The following is a 21,829-nucleotide window of genomic DNA, read 5'->3' as shown; positions in this document are numbered from 1 at the left end:
CAAGTAACAGATCAAAGAAACTATATTGAAAAAGCCAAGAGTTTGACCACTGGACGTTCAAACAGGCCTGACTCACGTCCTCTGAGTTGCCTCGAGGGGTGTTCATTTTCACTAATTGAACCAAAAGTTTTGGTTCATTGAAATCTCAGTAAATCAAAATGATGTATCGAATATCGACTGGTTCAATTAAGTAAAAACTAAATTTATTTTGATTTGATTTTATTTATACCAAATTAATAAAAAAAAATTATAATTTGTTAGGTATAAATTATTTACAGTAATTATAGTAAGTTAAGTATTTATTAACCATAAGTCATTAATTTTTGCTAAAATATAGATATTTCATATTTATGTATATTATATTTATAATATAATATATATTTTTCTAAGTTTGATATTGGATTAATCAGTACGAAAAAATAGAAACAAAATCGAATACCGAAATTTAAAAAGAAAAAACAACAAAATATCGAACATAATTTTTGATCCGGCATTCAATAAAAATCAAATTTTCATTCAATTGATTTTCAGTAAAAATTAAATTTTTGATTCTATATTCGATAAATATCGAGAGTTGCACACACCTAGTCCAAATACGTGTCCATATATCCTTGAGTTTGTTCTCAATTCAAATGGGTGAATGGATTATCTTTCTGACCCATTTTCTAATAAAAACATCTGAAATTTTGAATTTTTAAGACGAGAAATTACATTAACACCCCTAAAGTTATGCTAAATTACATAAACATCCTCATGTGTTTTACAAAATTATAACTATACCCCTAAAGGGTGTTAGTGTAATATTTTTCAAGTGGTGTTCGTATAAGTTTTGCATTTGAATAGAGTATAATTGTAATTCCAATTATAGCCTCGAGAAATGTAGCTGTAATTTTAAAAAATATAAAAAATATTTACAATTTTATTCTAATTTTTAGGGGTGCTAATGTAATTTACCTTTGTAAAACTTGAGTTTCGAAGACAGACAGGGGATAAAGCCCAAGTAGAGTGGAATGGGCTGATTAGGAGCAGAATTCAGTTACTCCCACTGAAAAGGATGCAACTGTGATTATTACCTTTAGGTGGCAAATAGGTGGGTCGGGTCGGATCCAAATTGATTGGGCTGATATTGGATTAGGATCAATATGGATTTAAATTAATGGGTCAAATATCGATCGGGTTAAAAATAATTAATTCGGGTTCAATATAATGAGATATTATTTCGTGTAATAGAATTTTGAACTGCCATCACGTCTTGTCTACTGGGTTTTAGCAAATTATGTGTGTCGTAGTGATGTCAAATATAGTTATGATGAAGGCTTTTAATAAATAGTTGCACTAGATTTTTTATTAAGACAATCACACGTCAGATTTGGTGTAATTACACGTATTTTTTTTGTGATTTAGAAAATTACACTTAGTGCCTCTAACATATATTTTTCGTCCAATAAATAGATCCCTCCATTATTAAAATTCACAAAATCTGCTAACGCCAACATAAAAGATCTGAATGATAAATAACAAAATTATCGCAACTCAAATTAATTTTTTTTTTTTTAACTAAACTAGCTTTATACATTTTTATACGCTAATGTATGTGAGGAATTACGTTTTCACCTTTGTAAGCGTAGTTGGGTTAGAAAAAATTTATTAGAAGTGCAATAAATCAGTTGAAAATATATATAGATTTTCATTAAACATTTTTGTTGATGTCAATAAATTTCGTGAATTTTACTAATAGATGAATTTATTTGTTGGATACAAACAAATATCAAGAATAATAAGTGTAAACTACGTGTGATTTATGTGTAATGACACCAAATTTCAAGAGAAAGTAGTGTATTATCTCTTTTTTATTTATGAAAATCCCTGTTTGATTCTGTTCGAGTTGATTTTACAGAATTTACTACCCTAAAAAGCAATAATTTACTAGTTGCAAAAAATTAAAGATGTGTCGTGCTTTTTCTTGAAGCCACATGAATATATACTTATTTAGAAAATACTATATTTATATAGTTTAAAGAAAAAAAATTAAAAAACATGCTTGTAGTAGTATCCTTCTTTATTGCACAATTTTATTAAAAATATATTATTTATTAATATTAAGAAATAATATTTTATTGATTAATAAGAAATAAAAATGGTACCTATCAGAAACTATAGACCTATGATTTAGTTTGACTTACTTAAATACATAACCTATATTGAAATTTTGTTGGCTCAGTCGATAAGGACAGATCACTCTCAATCACTCTCAAAGTTGTGCATTTAGTTGAACTTAATTATATACGCAATCCACATTGAACTTTGTTAACTCAGTTGGTAAGAATGGATGATCTCAATCAAATGGTTATGAGTTCGATTTCCTCTGTTGTTATAAGAATTGCGTTGATGAGTAATTTGTAAGTATTCTTATAAACGATCAATGATTTTGAAAACATATCATAGCTCATGAAGGTGATTGGAGTGAAAACTAACCCAAAAAAGAAAATAAAAAAGAAGAATAATTGAATGAAAACGTATGTTTTCGTCCCAACAAATCATGAAATTTGCTCATATTTGTAAAAAAATTGAATAAAAATCTATATTTACTTTTTATTAACTTATTACTGACTTAAGATAATATAATATTTTTCTAACCAAACTATTCTTATACATTAATGTTAATTATTACATCATTTACAATATCCATTTCAAACAAGAGGGATTTTCACTGTATAAGCATTCAACGGCTCACGACATTGATGAAGCTGTGCCTATATTGATCAATTATAACTACTATATGATTATTAGCTAATCTAAATTATTGTTTAATTTAAATACATTATATTATTTATTATAAATAATATTTAAAATTAAATTACCATTATAACTATAATGATAATTAAAAAATATTGTGTAATATTATTGACGTAATTTTTCAAAGAACATGGATGATTTGCACAAATAATGTTGATATTTTTAATAAGTCTATGTATGCAAGAGTAGTAGTCAGGAGATGTAGATGTAACTATTCCTAAAAAAAATACTTGAGTTGTATCATAACACCACTCTCCCCTGAGTTTTAGTATAATTATGCATAAATCCACTATGGCCTGAAAAATTACACCTAATACCTTGGACATTTGTTTTCGTCTACCAAATAGATCACTCCATTACCCAAACATATAAACTCAGTTGCTGAGAAAAAAACATTAATTGCCAAAAGCAAAACAAAAAATCTAAAATCTCCCACTAAGGAGAATTACAAAAAGGACTAGGCTACCATACCATTTCTACCACCAAATGTGCAAAGACTTTACTACCCTCCCTGCATCTTCACCTAAAAGGGAAAAATAAAATAAAATTAAGGGGATATTCCTAAAACAACTACTTTAGTTGACAAAAATATACATAAAATAAAATACCCTCAAGTGTGTTCAAATTTATCATAAATTAACCCATTTTATCCAATTAACTTTATCAATAAATTTAAACTTAGGCAAATTTAGAGATAACTCCCTTACTAAATAATATAACAAAATTCAGAATATGCATATGCGTCGAGTGTGTTTTAATTGCTAGAATATACATATCTTTTTTTAATAAAACTTTGTTCAGAATGGTAAAATTCAGGTCTCATAATAAATTAAAATTTTGAATTCAAAATTTTATACTAGTTGTTTATTTATTTTATTTTCTTTGAATATATTTTTTAATATAGAATTATAGATGTATCTAACCAACAAATAAACAACTTGAAAGGATGTCAATATAATTTAAATTAACTCCAATGGTGAGTTTATAATTACAACTTCATATATGTACGTATAATTTTACCAAAAAAATTAAATATTTATGCAATTAAACCTAACATTGAAATGTGTCGATATAATTTATCCTTAATTATATTTATATAAAAAATGAAAAATGGGAGATGTGTCTTTTCGCATCTTAGCTGCAAATAGTACCTAGGTTTTTTTTATAACCTTAAGAAATCATCCATTATCAATGAAACCTCGTTCAAATAATGCCATGGAGATCTCACACCATAATCATGAGGTTGTGAGTTTAAATTCCATAAATGTGAGTGTATTGTGTACTTTTTGGCTCAATCGATGATGTCCACATGGGTGCTCAACACGTGGCGAAGGCCACTTTAATTTTACATTTATTTTTTTCTTTTTTAATTTTCTTCCAATAATTTTAAAAAATTGTCTTTCAGCCATAATATATAACAAACTTTTATTCCAAACTACTAAACTTTTAAGTTCTACATTTTAAATTTGTTTAAATATTTATATATTTTCAACCACCTCTACTCAAAATTTTCTTTTAATCTATATATGTATCCTATCTATCTATACTAATATGAAAATCTCACTCACAAACGTCAGTTTATAAAACAATGCTACCAAATATTTTTATATCGATAATATTGTTAAATTAATTTATTATTTATTTATTTATTTATATATGATGTATTGATTTATATATTTTATTTTTATTTATAATATATTTTAAAGCATAACAATTATTTATTATATGCATATAAGGTGGACGTGTCATCACGGCTAGTATATATATATATATATTACATCTATAATTTGTGTCCATCATTTGTCCAAAATTTAAAAGAAAACAAGTTTAAGAAGAAAAACTTATAAGAGCATTCATTAATCAAAAACTTATAAGAAAAACTTCACTCATAATAAAATAAATGTTTTGGGAAGATTAAAATCTTATTAGCAGCAAATAAGAGCATTCATTAATCAAAAGTTTGAGAGGGTGTTTGGCTAAACTTATAAGTTTCTCAAAACATCTTATAAGATGTTTGAGAGTTTATAAACTCTAATATTTGTTTGGTTAATTTTTTTTAAAGAGCTTATAAAATCTCAAATAAACTTTCCTAACTTTTTTTATAAGATCTTATCAGCTATATAAATTTAATATGTTACAAGGCAAAAATATCCCCATAGTACCAGTAACGCGCTCTCTTTCTCTCACACACTCTCCTCACTCTCTCTCTCATACACATACACTCTCTCTAGGATTTAAAAACTTTTTCTCTATTTAATTTTTTTAATATTAAAAAAAATAATTTATTATTTAATAATAAATTATTATAGTTAAATACAAATAAAATTGGTATTTAATATTATATTTACTGAAAAATATAAATTCAAGACATTATAAATTATATAACCAGAAATAATCATTGTATTAGCAAAGAAATATCAATTATATGCATATATTAATATTCGACTAGCATGAATGTACATATATATTATTTTTATTCAAAAATTTAGGTAATAATTCCATTATTTTTTTATTATTTTAAAAAGATTATCTATTAAATTTTTGTTTAAAATTAAACTAATGTGTACTATTTATAAAAGTATCTTAAAAATATTTTAAACAAAACATGTGGAAAAATAACAACTTATTTGATTCTAACAGTATCATGTCTATTATAATCATTTTACCAATTAAAAACCTTATTATACCAACACTCTTACAACTTATAAGATGTTTACACGTTTTATAAGCCTTAACATCTTTTTTTTAAAAATAAGATAATATCTTGTAAGCTCATAAAATATTTTATAAGATGTAGGAGCTTATAAAATATTTTTAAAAAATTTAGCCAGACACCCTCTAAGTCCAAAAGCCAATCTCTGAGGTGAAGTTTTCTTAAAGAATGCACTAAAAACCACTTTAGAACCAGTAGTATATTTAAGGAAAAAAAGCAAGCAACCCTTTGATATTGCAAACGAATCAATTGCTATCTTTTTATAACATAGTGGTAATCTGCTCATTTGCAGTATCACTTTGGGTAAATTGCCCTATTTAATAATCACAATTATAAATAACAACTAATTCAAATTTAAAGATTCACCAAAAATTCATGACTATTTCTCAAAAGGGATATGCTTAAAATGAGCCATTAATTATCAACAAACCATTCTATCCATACTATTTTGAGTCTCAAATTAATTATAATTCACACACAAACACACACACACTGGCAAAGTAACAATGAAGAATATGAGTAAAACTGTCATTAATCTAAAAAAAGAAATGAAAGAATTTACCATAAATAAAAAAAAGAGGAATATCTACTTGGTGATGGCATAAACAGCATACACAATTCCAGGGATGTAAGCGAAGAACGTCAACAACAAGCAAATCCAGAACTCAATCTGTACCACAATATTCAACAACGCTAATATCAATCATCAAAACCGAAAACACAAAATAAAAAAAGAAAAACAAAAATTGAAACAGATTTCTGCATGCACCAACAGTTAACCCTTTATTTTCCAAAAAAATTAGAAAAACAGGAAATTAAACCCCTCACATTTCCAGAAATTAGAAAGAAACATGAAAAGAGAAATAATTAGAATAAAATTTATTTTAAAAAAAAAAAGGAAAGAAATTACCCCGCAGGCGAACTTGAGGAAAACACCGAGAGGAGGCACAAAAATCGCGACGACAATGTCGATGAAGGTCGCTGTTGAATCATCTGCCATTTTCTTCCCTTTTTATTTTTTTGAATTTTCAGGAGAAATTGAAATTCGGAGGAATATATATATAATTTTTATTTTATTTGATTTTTTTTTTTTTTTGGTGATGAAAATGAAATGATGGAAATAAGAGGAGGAAGGAAGGTAGGCAGGTTTTGGAACCGCAGTGCGCATGGTAGGGGGGCTTACTACTCTTTTATAGGGAAAGGGGGGACACGTGGTTAGTGATGATTCGATCAGTGTTTGTACGTTATGAAAGTCCACAGCGGATGCTCTACTGCGCTTGCGTTTGCTTTGCTTAGCATTTGGTAGAACTAGTTATTATTGCACGCGACTCTCACGAATATGTAAAAAAAAATATATTGCGTAAGATGAATAGAAATTATTAAAACTGCATCAGATTAAAATATAAGATATGTTGAGAAAGAAAAAATAAATTATGGAGATTTATTAAAAATATAGACAATGTTAGAGAGAAAAATAAATTATAAGTATAAATTTCTAAATACCCAAAGTATTCAACGAGACCTTACGTAGTGTGATAGGATCTTCGCCTTTGTCTACTGGGACTACTTCTATTAATGTCTTATACTGATATGTACGATCCACTGTCCATCATAAATAATGTTTTATATCAAAGGTATATGTGGAATCGTACAATTAAATTAACATGTATAAATACTGGCTTTCCACCATTAAGTACAATTTTTGCTATCCCAACCTGTGACGTCTATAGGATTTTATAAATAATTTAGAGACTGGTTGATAATTATTAAGAAAAATTAAATTTTTATTATAATAAATTATAAGTTCAAATTTGAATGGAGTAAATTGGAGCTTATTATAATATTTTAAGTAAATTATATTAATTAAAAAAATATAATTATAAATATAAAAAATAATTCAATAAATAAAATAATATATAAGGGTTAAATTGGCAAGTGGCTTGCATGCCATCGCCTCACCCAACTTAATATATATACATATATATTACACAAATCAAAACTTCTATTATATGGTAGCAATGAATGCATAGAAATTAATAAAAATATTAGAAAATAATATTTAAGGAAATATGATATTAATTTTTATAATAATTTAAGTTAGAAATATTATTAAAAACGAAAGTTATAAAGATATTAGGGGTTTGATAAAATGAATCCGTATGAGTTAGTCGATAAATTAAATATATACCTGAGAAGCGTACAAAATTGGGTTATTTAAAAGAAAATGAAATGGAGGGTTGAATTTCGATATCAATATAATAGAAAAAAATTGGTGAAAAATATGCGAATACTATATAATATCTTATTTAGGATTTACGATATTTACAAGGTATTGAATATATATATTATGATTTACTGTAGGACGTGACGATAAACTGGAGGCCTGAGCAGCTTTTCGAGTTAACTGAATTGTTTTGAAATTTGAGGTAAGTATAGCTAATTGGTTTATATATAAATTATGAAATATAATATGTTGATTGTTGGGTTTATATATATATATATATATATATTTATATGAATATAATATGTTGAATATTGGATTTATATATATACTTATATAGATATAATACATGGATTGTTTATATATTTGATCGTGGATGTTGACTGTTATTAGGATTATCTTTATATTTGTGAAATTGCTATTATGTGTTCAATTATGATTGTGTTACACGGATGTTAGATGAATGATATTGTGATTGTATAATTGATTGTAGATTGAAATCGAATAGGAAAGCTATTGATGAGAGAATAAGTATTACATGAAGTTAAAGAGAAATTTAATACTTGGGCCATCCAGGTGGCGGGTGCGCTTCATGGGCCTACCAATAAAAAATTGGTCCTGGGCCAATTCCCAACAATTCCTCCTTGGACCAAGACCCAAAAGGGAATCCAATCCAAGGACTGATCTGGCATACATCATGGCCATTTATACTTGCAAACTAAAAATGATAGCACAAAGATTCGAAAGATAATATCGCAAGCACTAAGCACAACGTATTACACATCAATTAACACAAAGCATATATAATATTTGCACACAGCAAATAACACTAAGGCATTTTTCCACCAAGCAGATATCAACGCTGTAAACCCGTAGGCGCCGAGGCTAAATCCAACAGCCACATAGCCTGAACTAGCCATTTAGGCACTTCCAGCCACTTAGGCTCAACAAATCTCAAATACATGCAACCACAAAGATTAACCCGCCACCAAAGCAAAATCACAAAAACTAACATCATCCATGAAGGAACATTTTCAATGCACTTAGCATAGCATTCACAAAGCGAAAAAGTCAAGGGTTTCCAGGCCAAATCTCGATTAGATACCCGTGACCTCATGGGTCCGGCCAGGGGAGGGATTAGTGGAAATTAAGCCTCAATTTTAACAAAATTTTAACAATATATAATCAATAATAGATTAATAACAATATTTCAACAGATACACTTAGCAGTATAATATTGTAAAATATTTCGCACTAAAAAAAATAATTACAAAAAATAACTATATTATCCACAGAACTCTTCACCACGCAATAGTTAACTAATTGCTCAAGAAATAACAGCAGATAAGAATTTTCCTTCCGGGTGCAAAAATATTTTAAATCGTTTGGTACATGTCAAATTGTTTTCCCAAACACTCAAATATTAACCCAGTAAATAAATTACCATATTTGTACTTTATTTTGCTCGTAGAAAAATTTTAGTTTGGTTGAGGTTGGCCAAATTCATATTAAGAAAATTAAAAAATAGATTATTCCCTACATCATACATGATTATAATACAAAAATTACGATAAAGAATATCTACCATTGTCATAGAAAATTATTACAAAAATTTAAATTTTAATCACGATCAATCAACATAATGCTTTTAGTGATGGCCAAAACAATATTTGCCATTGTTATTTTGTGGTGGCAAACGTTTAATTCTATACAAGTTGATTTTCGTAATATAGATCTATATCTTTATAATTTTGGCAATTAATTATTTTTTGCTAGTTTGACTGAAAAATTCTATGTGACTTGTACATGACTCAATTAAATTTTACTTTTAGTCCTGTAAATTAATTCGTTTAAAACCAAAAATGACAATCCCGCTTGGTTACAGGACTAAAACTGCCAACACCCTTTAAGTTACAAGATTAAAATTATAATTTAATTAGGTCATGTGCAAATCATATTGCAATGAAATAGCCAGAATTTACAAGGCTAAATTACAATTAATTCGTGTAGAACAAAAAATATCATCCCCCTAAATTACAAGATTAAAATTGCATTTTTAGTCTATTTTTTATTGTGAGACCCCAATCTTATTCATCATTATACAATTAATTTAATGTATAACAGAGAATTCAATTTAAGTCACATGACCATTTATTATTATCCATCTTCGTCCACGCTTTTGTGTCAAACATACATATAAATTAAGAGAAAATTGCATATTTGGTACCATAATTTAGACCACTTTGTTGCCGTGGTATCAAACTTTTCTACTTCAGTAATTCTGATACCATATTAATGGGATATTTTGCACGGTATGCACCACCTTAGATTTCTAATGAAAGTTTCACGTGACTGACATGTGACGTTAAGTCAAACCAAAATTGCACTTGAGAGGCACAACAAGGTGATGTAAAATGCTATTTATTTTTTATCGCGGAGAAAATAATTACTGTCTCTTCTCCCCTCGATCGATTGCCACTTTTGAACCTCTGGCCCTATATTCGTTCTGCCTAAATTAATCAGTTTTATTATTCGATTTTGCTTTGAACAAAAAGACCAAAGTGTTGTGGCATTGTATCGAGAGAAAAATGCTACAGCCAAAGTATTTGATTGATGGCAAAATGGACCACGATAGACTTGCTAGTTTTTTTTTTTTATTATTATTATTATTATTATTGAAGTCTTGTGCTTTGTGTTGTGTTGTTGTAATGCTTCTGGGGGTACTTTTTAATTTTTTAAATTTTGGATGCAATGTCAGATGTTGGGGATATGCTTTTCGAATTTTTTAATAGTTTGTGATTATTAAAGTGTATATTTGATGTTATTATTTCTCAATGAATGTAAACCTATAATAGTAGTTAATTGATGCCACTTGAAGGGTTCATATGGTGGAATCTTGCTGATAGTAATTTTAATTGATCTAAATAATTAATTACATTAGCCCATACAACGATGGGTGCAGAATCCAACAATCATAAGAGTGGTTTTAATGAATCTGAAAGAAGACCTGTGCATTGAAAGATATGATGTCTACACCTTTATATTAGACAAACAAAAATGACTAGTGCTAGTATTTCAAAATGTGTTTTCAGGTGCGGACAATAAGCTTTGTGTTAGACCATAAAACGAAAAAATAAAGACAGTTGGATTTATAGAATTAGCCTTTAAGAGAGTATTTTGGACTGCAACCAAAGCAACTACAAATACAAAGTTTGATAGAGCAATGCAAGAAACGAAGAGTTGGATGTGAAGTGTTTAGAATGGTTAAGTAACAAACCACGTTCTCAATGATCAATATCACATTTTAAATGTTATTCAAAATGTGATATTTTGTTGAATAACCTTTGTAAAAGTTTTAACAGCAGCATATTAGAAGCAAGAGCGAAGCCAATCTTAACCATGTTCGAGTGGACTAGAGAGTAATTGGTAATAAAAATGCAGCAAAACAGATAGAGCAACAAAGAGATAGGGTGATAAGAAAGAGAAATTATTTTAAAAATGCAAAAAAAAATAAAAAATTAAAGATTTAACGTGTTTTGAAAAGGTTTAAAAAATTAAATGGCACCGTGGTGACTAACCGCGGTGACACATTTTGTAAAAAATAAAATATTTTATAATGAGCCACTGCGGTGGCTCCTATATTATAAAAAAATACAATGAACCATATTGATAAGTTTGCGATAGTGTTGGAACCATTCGATTGAAACCCGAGGCCAGATTCAAAATTAAAAAAAAAATACAAGTAATTCTTGTGATACTATAAATGTATAAATTATTATCTTATAAAAAAAATTAGCAATTTACTTTCATTTATTTTTTAAAATACAACAATTCATGAAGTAATTTATTTTATATTTAAAATAATTTATTTTTTAAATAAAATAAATTACTTTATTATATTTAAAATATAAATTTATCCCTTTGTATTTTTTAAAATAAAATAATTTATTTTTAAAATATAAAATAAATTACTTTATTTATTATTATATTTTGAAAAGTACAATGAAATATACAAATGTAATAATGTATATTTTTTTATATAATTTTTAAAAATACAATGAACTATACTGATAAGTTTGGGACAGTATTGGAATCTTTTAATTGAAACCCGAGGCCAAATTCAGAATTTAGAAAACAATACAAGTAATTCTTGTGATCTTATAAATGCATAAATTATTATCTTATATAAATTAATAATAAATAAAGTAATTTATTTTTTAAATATAAAATAAATTACTTTATTTATTATATTTTTTTTAATATGCTTTTTTTTTTACAAAATGTGTCGCCGCGATGACATAAGTTTTTTTTTTCAAAATATAAATTGCGGCACCGCGGTTACTCACCACGATGCCAATTAAGTTTTTAAACCTTTTCAAAACACCTCAAGTTTTTAATTTTTTATTTTTTCTGCATTTTTAAAATAATTTCTCGGATAAGAAAATTTGTCCTAAAATCAAGAAAAATGTAGAAAAGAATATGGACAAAGCATCAGATTGTATTCCAATAAAAGCAAATGATTGCACCAATAGCTCCGTATACACACGTCTTTCTGTCCAACCCCACTCTGAAGCCATCTGCACCTTTCATTAAAGATGCAAAAAAGTTTGTAATTTATCAGACTTAGCTCGAGCTATCTGTTGAAAGTTCTGCTTGTATTCATCAAGTTCTGATCGTATTTATCTTTTTGTTCTCAGTATTTATTTTTTATTAGTATTCCAGTATTTAATTTTTGTTGAATCTGTTGTCAACTAGAGTTCAATATATAGTCTCACATTTATGTAACTTTAGTACTTGAGAGTTTAGATGAATAAAGTACTAGAGTTTTTAGACGAATAAAGCCTAGTTTTTCCTTTGCTAATTTATTGTCATGAATATATTCTGTTCCCCATACTTCAAATTTTAACACTATCTCATAATCTTCAACCCTCTCTTTGGTGTCGAAATTGATAAATTTATATTCACTACAACTAAATTATTATGTGATAAAATATTAAGCAATAATAATTATGGTATTATCACAATATAATTACTAGTTACAAAGAATCATGCATTAAGTTATCACTGCAATTAAGTAATAACGTATTCATTGTGAGAACACAAACATTAGTGGCAATATTATATAATGTTACTATATTATCATTATATATGTATCACTAATTGTTCATAGTGACAACTTTATATATAATTTTCGTATCACTAATTATACCTAGTGAACAACTTTATAGTGACAACTCAATCAAAACATACACACACGTTCGATGAAACTCGAACTCATGACCTCAAATTCATTTATGGGACGTCAGCCTTAACTTTAACCACTAGTTTAAGACATCATTGATCCGCACCCCATTAAATATACAAAGTAGCAGAAATACCCTCTTTACCATTTTATGAAGGGGACTTTTGGTGGAATTGGAGAAAAGATTAGTAAAAGACGTAAAGTTTTTTGTTCGTGAGGTGTACTTGAATCACGAGCTCTCTCCAGTAAAAATTGAGAATATTTGAAAAGAAAAAGTGAAGAATGAAAAAAAAGTTAAAGTATTTTAAAAAAATAATATAATAGTTTATAAATCGGTAGAAAGTTGGTGATAGCTTCTATCTCAAAAAAAGCTTAATTTAAATAATTAAAAAGTAGAAGTTTGAGCGGAAAAAAACCTCTCGTCAATTTTTTTAACAATAAGTTATGCCTTTATTTTAAGCTGTTGTAAAAATCTGACAAGCTTTTCTTGGTTAGTATAGTTCGAGAAAAACGAACAAATAATTTTATAAATCTAAAAAAAAATTATTAATCTTAAACTATTTTTTTATGGGATGTATGAGTTTATAATATATATTTTTTAAAAAAATAAATAAATTTAATTAAACTGCCTCTTAATGACAAACTGCTAGCTCAACATGCATAATACCCATAAACTTACAACATATACATTCGGCCCGAATACTCACACTTGGGCCGGATCCAGGTGTTGGATCCACTCTTTCTTTTTCTTTAATTCTACAAACTATTTTATTTCACTCAATTTTTTTTTTTAATTTTTCCTGTACTTAATTCATGATAGACTAAAATATTTAAATAAAATTTCTGTTATTTTCCCTTTTATAAGTGTGGACTTTTAGTTAAATATCACCTAAAGAAATATGAATTTTTATTATAATTATGGCGAATATTATAATTATTTGGACTATTATTTAATAATATATTTCAAAATTTTATTTCATCAAATACCATAAATAATATTTATTCAATTTTCATCTTGGAAAAAATCATGAAGAGTTCAAAATATCATAACCGCAATTCAAATTTAATAAAACCATCACGAAAGGAATTGAAATATCACAACTATAATATAAAGGATAATTAAATTGCATTGATACCCCTAATATTAAGTTTAATTAAACAAATACTCCCAACCATTAGAAATGCGATTATTACACTTTTCTCTATTGAAGTTTGGTGTAATTACACATAAACCCCCTGTAATTTAAGAAATTACATCCGACACCCTTGAGGTTTGCTTCGTCTAACAAATAAATCTCTCAATTAGTCAAATTTTACCTTGACAACCCCTTAGAGGCAAAAACTTAACCATCAAGATAAATTACATCAACACGTCTCAGGAGTTATACTTGTAACTTTGCAAAAAACGACGGTGTTCGTACAATTAAACGTAACTTTAAAAAGCGTCAGTTTGATTTATCATGTATAAAGAAAAGAATACAAACGGATCTAAATCGAACTTCGTATGTAGAAATAAGATACTAAGTATTTTTTTGAAATTAGAAAATTACATCTGTATTTTAATAAATTGAACAATATATCAATTTTAATTAATATGTTTATATAATTAAAAATAATAAAATCAATTACAATAAATTAGAATAAATATTCATACTTCCCATGGAATTTAAATTCAGAACTTAAATTTATTCATAAAATTTTAATTTTAGCCATTATATTGAAACGTGATTGGTCATTTCACCCTTTTTCCCTACAGCAATATCACAATCTTATCCTCAGACCTTTTGGCAAAATTTCAAGCCTACTCCAATAAACAATCGACAACTATCTCAGCGTTGCACTGGTCGACAAGACCCAATGATTAGAATCACAAACTCTCCACTCTCCACAAAAAGTAAATAAATTAATAAAAGTTGACTAAAATAAAATAGAATCTCGATTTTGAGTCAATTATTTTAAAATTAGAAAAATTTGATACATTTAGTCCTTCATTTTTTGAGAATTTTAAATTAATCCTAAAATTAAAAAAAAATTGACATATTTAATCCTCTGTTTTATAGTATTTATGGGACTAAATGTGTTGGCTTTTTCAAATTTTAGGACCATTTAAAAATTTTGTAAAATATAAGAATAAATATGTCGAGTTTTTCTAATTTCAGAACCCATTCTGAAAATCCCGTAAAACATAAAATTAAAAGTGGTGAACTTTGTATCCTGCCGAACTAAAAATATAATATCGCCTCAAACAAATAAATGAAATAACTATAAGGGTAAATTTTAATAAATTTTTTAAAATTTATCATAATTATAAATATTTTATAATTATTTAAAAAATTATAAATATCATCCACATATATACAAAGATTGAAAAGAAAGCCCATGGATCATATTCCACTGAAAGCAAAAAGCATGTCTGTAATTATTCCAGGGAGGGGGACAAACTTTGCAATTCAACGACAAAGCTTTTGGTAATTGATGGGTTAAAGCCCTCATCAACCTTAACATAATGCAAATGATACAAGGGATTAATTAAAAATAAATAAATAAATAAAGCTCTTCTTAAAGTCAACCCCAATAATAATTATATGTTTGTTTTAATAAATTGATTACAATTATATCATAATTTTAATTAATAATAATTATAATAGTTATTATATTAATTTTCAATATCAAATATTTATAACTAATCAACAACTACTATTAAATTAGAATAACAACTCACACTTTGGTAGGATTTGAACCCATAAACTAATAGTCATGGGACAGAAAATTCTTACCCGGATCAAATCTGGTCGAATCAAACTCATCGCAGAACAAGTGTATCACACTTGTTATGTGATTGCTCATTTTTTTTCCAACTATACATCAATCTCACATCACGTGTATTGCACATATTATATGATTGGTTCAAGTTTGGCCGAGTCGGGTCCGAGCTAAAATTTTCCATCATGGGCCTCAGTTTTCGAGACTAAACTAGAGTGCACTGGTGAGTTAATTAGTAAATAAGCTGAGTAATTAATATTTATGTGTGGTTAAACTTGCTAATAATTGTTGCATTTAACAACTAATCATTGTTTAAGGGATTTTTAACTTTCTATATATAGTACATAATTATGAAGTAAATTAAAAATCTCATGGGTTTGGTTGTTGTAATAATGATTTAGGGTTGGACAAGTTTCTAGTTATGATTTAACCAACACTATGTAATAAAATTGATGTAGGTAGCAAGTGGGTTAATTATTTTAATATTATTACAAAAATATGATTTATATAAAATATATAATAAATTTATAATGAGTTGTGGATGTGATCCATAATATTTTTTTTAAAAAAAATATTTTTTAATTCGAATCATGGATCACATTCACGATTTATTATAAATTTATTATATATTTTATATAAATTATATTTTTATAATTTTTTTAATAATATTAAAATAATTAATCCGATAGCTAGTGCAGTTGTTAATGATAAAGTCACTGGTTTTCTGTCCGAATATTCCATGAGTTCGAACTTCATTGAAAACATACAATTCACTTTTTATTTGGGCACAATAGAGCAACAATAGAGATTTGATTTAATTTTTTACGTGTAGATGAGTTATACAATGTAGAGCTCGTTGTTTTGTGTGGGTGTATTATATAACAGTTGATGTAAGAGAAACTTGATTTAAATCTATAGATAGGATACTAGGATTGCAGTGATTAAATTAGACAATGTTTCAATGATTTTAGTGAAAATAATATTGTCTGGAGATTAATTTCTTCTATTTATGTTTTTTTTTTTTTTGTTTATTAAGAAAAAGCAAAGAATTGTAAGAAAAGGATAGATATGCATGTGGTTTTGTTTGTTGAGGGTGTAGATGTCAATGTTAAGGTCATCTGAAAATGGACCCCTTTGTCCTAATCAAAGTCTTTCAATTTCAATGTCCCCCACGAGGAATGTGGCATGTTTCAACAGGTCAAGCACTCTTTTCTTAAGCTGTTTAGTTACCAATTATACAATTTTACAGGAAATTATGCGCAAATTAATTAGGTTTGTACCATCATTCGTGTCTATAGTTCGGATTTATTTGAAATAAATACAAATATATTATTAGCATGTTTTCTAATAAAAGATTTACCCATTATTATTGTTGGAAAAATCCACTAGTAATCAGCCCAATATAAAACCCTAATATTAACTATTACAGAAGATTGTGGGTTTAGAAAATCTTTATACAGACTAATGTTATAGAAATATTAACAAATATATACAGATCTAGTAGAAGTAGTAAACAAAAAACGAAAATAAAAAAAGTGATTCGCTTAGGGGCCAGATCTGGAAGAGAGAAGCCACAGCCACTAAAGCCGGCAACCTCTCACGGTTGCAAAACCCAAACACACCACCAAGACACAGTCCACTGATGACCACTCAAAACCACTCAAATTTCGACTCAGGAAACTAGTTTGTGAAGAACCTTTTAATCGGGAGCGAGAGAGAAGAAGGGGGAAGAAGGTTTCCGGTCCTTATCTCCATCACAAAACCGCTGGAGATATAAATGGAGGTTGGGCATTGATATCGGAGAGAGAAAGAGAGAAAAATGACGGAGGGGGAAACCAAGAACCGAGAGAGAGAGAGAGAGAGAGAGAGAGAGAGAGAGAGAGAGATGAAAGAGATGAGGAGACGGAAAAATAGGATTAGGGTTTTTACCTGCAAAAGGGAAGAATAAATAGAAGAGGAATCTGGCTTTGGTGAGTGGACCGAGTGGCTGAAGTGGGCTGAGCTAAAGGAATGGACCAAGACAGTGAATAGGGTTTGACCATCCAAGTGAAAAAGGTTTGAGGTGGTTTGGGTTGTGCTTACCAAATGGGTTGTGTGCCATATTATATAACATTCTCCACCTTAAACAAGGACCCAAAGAGGGAAGCAAGTCCAATACTAGATCTGGTTTCATCATCGCCATTCGCCAGGGAGGACCAAGATAGTACCTGCAAAATAGATAGAGATACTTGTACAAATATGGATTAGAAAGTGCAAAGAATACTGAAGATATTTAATCATCCTTAGTTCAAGATTCTGAGACAAATTTTAAACTTTTCAAAGTCAAACTTTTCTAAGTTAATAATTTCCTTTTTAACTGTCTCTAATATAATGATACCTAACATCAATGTGTTCAGTTCAATCATGAAAGATAGGATTTTCACAAAGTTGAAATCCAGATTGATTGTCAAAAAATACTGTATTTTTCTTTTAGAAAACCAATTTCTTGTAACAGACATTCTAGCCAAATTGGTTCTTTTAAAGTTTCGGTAGTTGCTATATATTCAACTTCAGTTGTAGATAAGACATCAATGTGCTGGAGTGTGATTTCCAGCTTATGCAAACACCACACAAAGTAAACACATATGATGTAGTTGATTTCCTACTGTGTCTTTCATTAGCATAATTAGAATCCACATATCCAATTAATTTAGCACCATCAGCATACTTACAAAATTTTATGTCAGTACTCATAGAACTGTTTAAATACCTAAGTAACAATTTAAGAGCATCCCAATGAGGTATGACAACATTAGTCATATATCTACTAAGGCAACTTACATCATAAGCAATATTTGGGCAAGTACTAACCATAAGATACATAATAGATCTTATTGCGCTAGAGTATGGGACCTTTTCATTTGATCTTTTGCAAATTTAGTTTGAGGACTCTGATTTTTGCTTAACTGAAAGTGTGCAACCAAAGGAACAGAAGAGGGTTTCAATCAATCATTGAGAATTTTTCCAACACAGATTTAACAAAAGATTTTTTTATTCAGAAAGATTGTTGAATTACTTCTATTTCTATCAATAGACAATCTTATTATCTTCTTAGCATCACCCAAACCTTTCATTTCAAAGTCTCTGCCTAAGTTATTTTGCAATTCTTTAATCAATTTTAAACTGGGGCTAACGATTAACATATCATCAACATATAGCAAAAGAAATACAGGAACAAAATGGTCATATTTAAAGTTCAAGAAATGATCATAGACACTTCTTTTAAAATTTAAAGAATGCATGAACAGATCAAATTTCTTCTTCCATTGCTTAGGTGATTGTTTTAATCCATATAGGGATTTCTAGCAAACAGACATAATCGGATTTTTGCTTATCAATAAAGCCACTAGATTGTTGCATATAATTCTGTTTATCTAGATCACCATGCAAGAAAGTAGTTTTAACATCCATTTATTTTAATTTTCAGTTAAAATGAGCACCAATAGCAAGCATGATTCTAACAATGGTATATTTCACAACAGGAGAGAAAATTTGTGTATAATCAATTCCTTCTTTCTAAGTAAAACATTTTGCTCCTAACCTTGCTTTTAAAATGAGTTGCACTATTTTCTTGTTTTATTTTGAAAACCCATTTACAGTCAACAATAGAACAATTACTAAGTTTTGGAACAAGAACTAAAGTTTTATTATCATGCAAGGATCTCATTTATTCATTTATAGCTTCCATCCAATGTTTCGACTAGCAAATTGTAAAGCTGCTTCATAAGAACTAGGATCAAAATCCTCAGCATTTAACACAGGATGAAAATCTTTAAATCTAGAATGAAGCCTATGTTCTCTTCTTTCCCTATTCCAAGCAAACTGATAATTTTTTAAGTCATCTTCAGGTTCATAATTTTCTATATTCTCATCTTAATTTTCAGTTTATTGTTAATTTTCTTCGCTAATCTTTTTTCCTTGTTGGTTATTCTTTGATAGTTCCTCCACCTTATTAAATGTACATTCTATATCTCCATCTTTCTTTTTCCTAGGTTTATTAGTAAGGTAAGGCATTTCAGATTCATTGAAAGTAACATCCCTACTAATTATTATGTTAAAACCAGGTTGGCTTCTAAGCCACAACCTATAACCTTAATACCTTCAAAATAACCAATAAACACACATTTTTTGGAACGATGATCAAGTTTATCACCATTTTATAACACGAAAGTAGAACATCCAAAAATGCGTAAGGAAAAAAGATCAACAGGTTTTTCAAACTACAAAGATTTAGGTATTTTTCCTAATAAAGGAGTAGAGGGTGATCTATTTATTAAATATGCAGCAGTTAAAACAGCTTCTCAAAATGTTTTTGATAGACCTGAACTAACTAACATACATCTTGCTTTGTTCAACAGAGTACTATTCATTCTTTGTGCTCCTCTATTTTGTTTTGGGAGGGAGGGGGGGTATAGGAGGGGTTCTATGCCTTTTAATACCAAATTCAATACATAAATCAAAAAATTGTTGATTACAGAATTCTAAATCATTATTTGTTCTCAAAGCTTTCAATTTCTTATCAGTTTGATTTTCCACTAAGATTTTCCAATTTTTGAATTTTTCAAAAACTTCATATTTTTTGTTTCATTAAGAAAACAAAAATTTTTGTAGAATAATTGTTTATAGACAGAAAATACCTATTTCTACCGTGAGTAGCAATATTAGCATGTCCCCATACATCAGCATGAACATAATCAAGTATACAGGATGATGAGGGATTGACGTGAGGTGATGTAGGAAAATGAACCTTATGTTGATTTTCTAGTACACAATCATCACAAAAATCCATTTTATTTACTTTATTAGTTAAAACGCCTTCTTTATGTAATAATTCTAGGCCTCTTTCACTAATGTGACTAAATCTCTTATTCCATAAACTGATTTTATCATTTTCCAAAGCTATTGCAGCAAGAATATCATATGTTACTGAACAAACATATAAGTTTTTTTTTTTCTTTCAACTTTGAAAACAATCGTAGATCCTTTCATTATTTTCATAATACATTTACCCTATCTACCCTCAAGCTCTTCTTCTTTCAGGAGCACATGAAATCATGTTATGGCATAAATCGAGCACATGCCTCACGTTTTTCATTGTTAACTTATAACCATTTTCAAAAGTTAAACATATGTCACCAAGACCTTTTATTCACAAAGTTTTTCATTAGCCATGGACACAAAGCCCAAATTTTTAGATTTATAATTTGTGAAAATTTCTCTAAAAGGGCTCATATGAAAAGTACAACCACAAAATTAATTAATCATTCATTCATATTCAAAGAAGACTAAACAGAATTAACATTATAAACCATATAGACTTCTCCAGAATTTTCTTTCAGTAATCACATTAGCATCTTCTTTATTTTCATCATTTTTTGGCTTTTTATTATCTTTTATATATGACCTTTACCACCACAATTATAACATCTTCTTTATCTAGGTTTTTCATCCCTACTTCCATTTCGACTCCTTCCTTTACTATGTCTTATATATTTATATTCAAAATTTCTATTCTTTGTTCTTCTCCTAACATGATTTACCTCATTTTGGACCTAACGGGATTTATTAGTTTTAAGGTCAATTTCTTTACTTTTTAACTCATTAATCACAGAGTCTAAATTAACATTACCTCTACCATATTTTATAGCAGCTTTAGCATCACCATAGGTTTTAGGAATAAAATTTAAAAGATCAATAAGAGAATAATAATCAATGTTTTTATCTCCGGTTAGTTTAATGTCCTGGATCAGTTTTGTAAAATCATCCAAATTCTCTTCAATGTTTTTAGACAAATCTAGTTCATGACAAAAAAAACTTTTCAAGTAAAAACAGTTTGCAAGGTAAGGAAGTTTCAGCATACAATTTTTCTAATTTGTTCCATAAATCTTTAGTTATGCCTTGTTTTCCTACTTTTCTTAAAACTATATACGAAGAAGCATACTCATCATTTTCTATTCTTTTATCTTTAGAAATATTTTCAGAATATTTACCATCAATGGCTTTAAAAACTTTTTATTGAATTAAAATTCCTTTTATTTTTTTTGTCAGATAGAGA

The 21,829-nt window shown here is 28.0% G+C and overlaps 1 protein-coding gene across 1 annotated transcript; it reads right to left on the bottom strand.

Moving 5' to 3' along the window:
- Window positions 1–3,067: 3,067 nt before the first annotated feature.
- On the bottom strand, window positions 3,068–6,656 carry LOC105172467 (hydrophobic protein RCI2A). Its single transcript, XM_011093909.3, has 3 exons — window positions 6,420–6,656; window positions 6,072–6,179; window positions 3,068–3,319 (listed from the first exon to the last, which is right to left on the bottom strand). Exons 1-2 carry the CDS (start codon window positions 6,507–6,509, stop codon window positions 6,096–6,098), a joined length of 174 nt encoding a protein of 57 aa, XP_011092211.1. The 5' UTR covers window positions 6,510–6,656; the 3' UTR covers window positions 3,068–3,319; window positions 6,072–6,095.
- Between the last annotated feature and the right edge of the window lie 15,173 nt (window positions 6,657–21,829).

Source organism: Sesamum indicum, linkage group LG10 (genome assembly GCF_026168435.1).
Source record: "Sesamum indicum cultivar Baizhima isolate 11 linkage group LG10, ASM2616843v1, whole genome shotgun sequence".
NCBI lineage: Eukaryota > Viridiplantae > Streptophyta > Magnoliopsida > Lamiales > Pedaliaceae > Sesamum > Sesamum indicum.
The sequence above is the reverse complement of the archived record's forward strand: the minus strand, read 5'-3'. Positions and strand labels throughout refer to the sequence as shown.

What these genes read in the sequence shown, in the direction of transcription:
- LOC105172467 (XM_011093909.3), bottom strand. Translation starts at nt 6,509, where the DNA reads ATGGCAGATGATTCAACAGCGACCTTCATCGACATTGTCGTCGCGATT. An exon ending in TCCTCAAGTTCGCCTGCGGG is followed by an intron (nt 6,180 to 6,419) that starts GTAATTTCTTTC and finishes ATTGTGGTACAG; the next exon opens with ATTGAGTTCTGGATTTGCTT.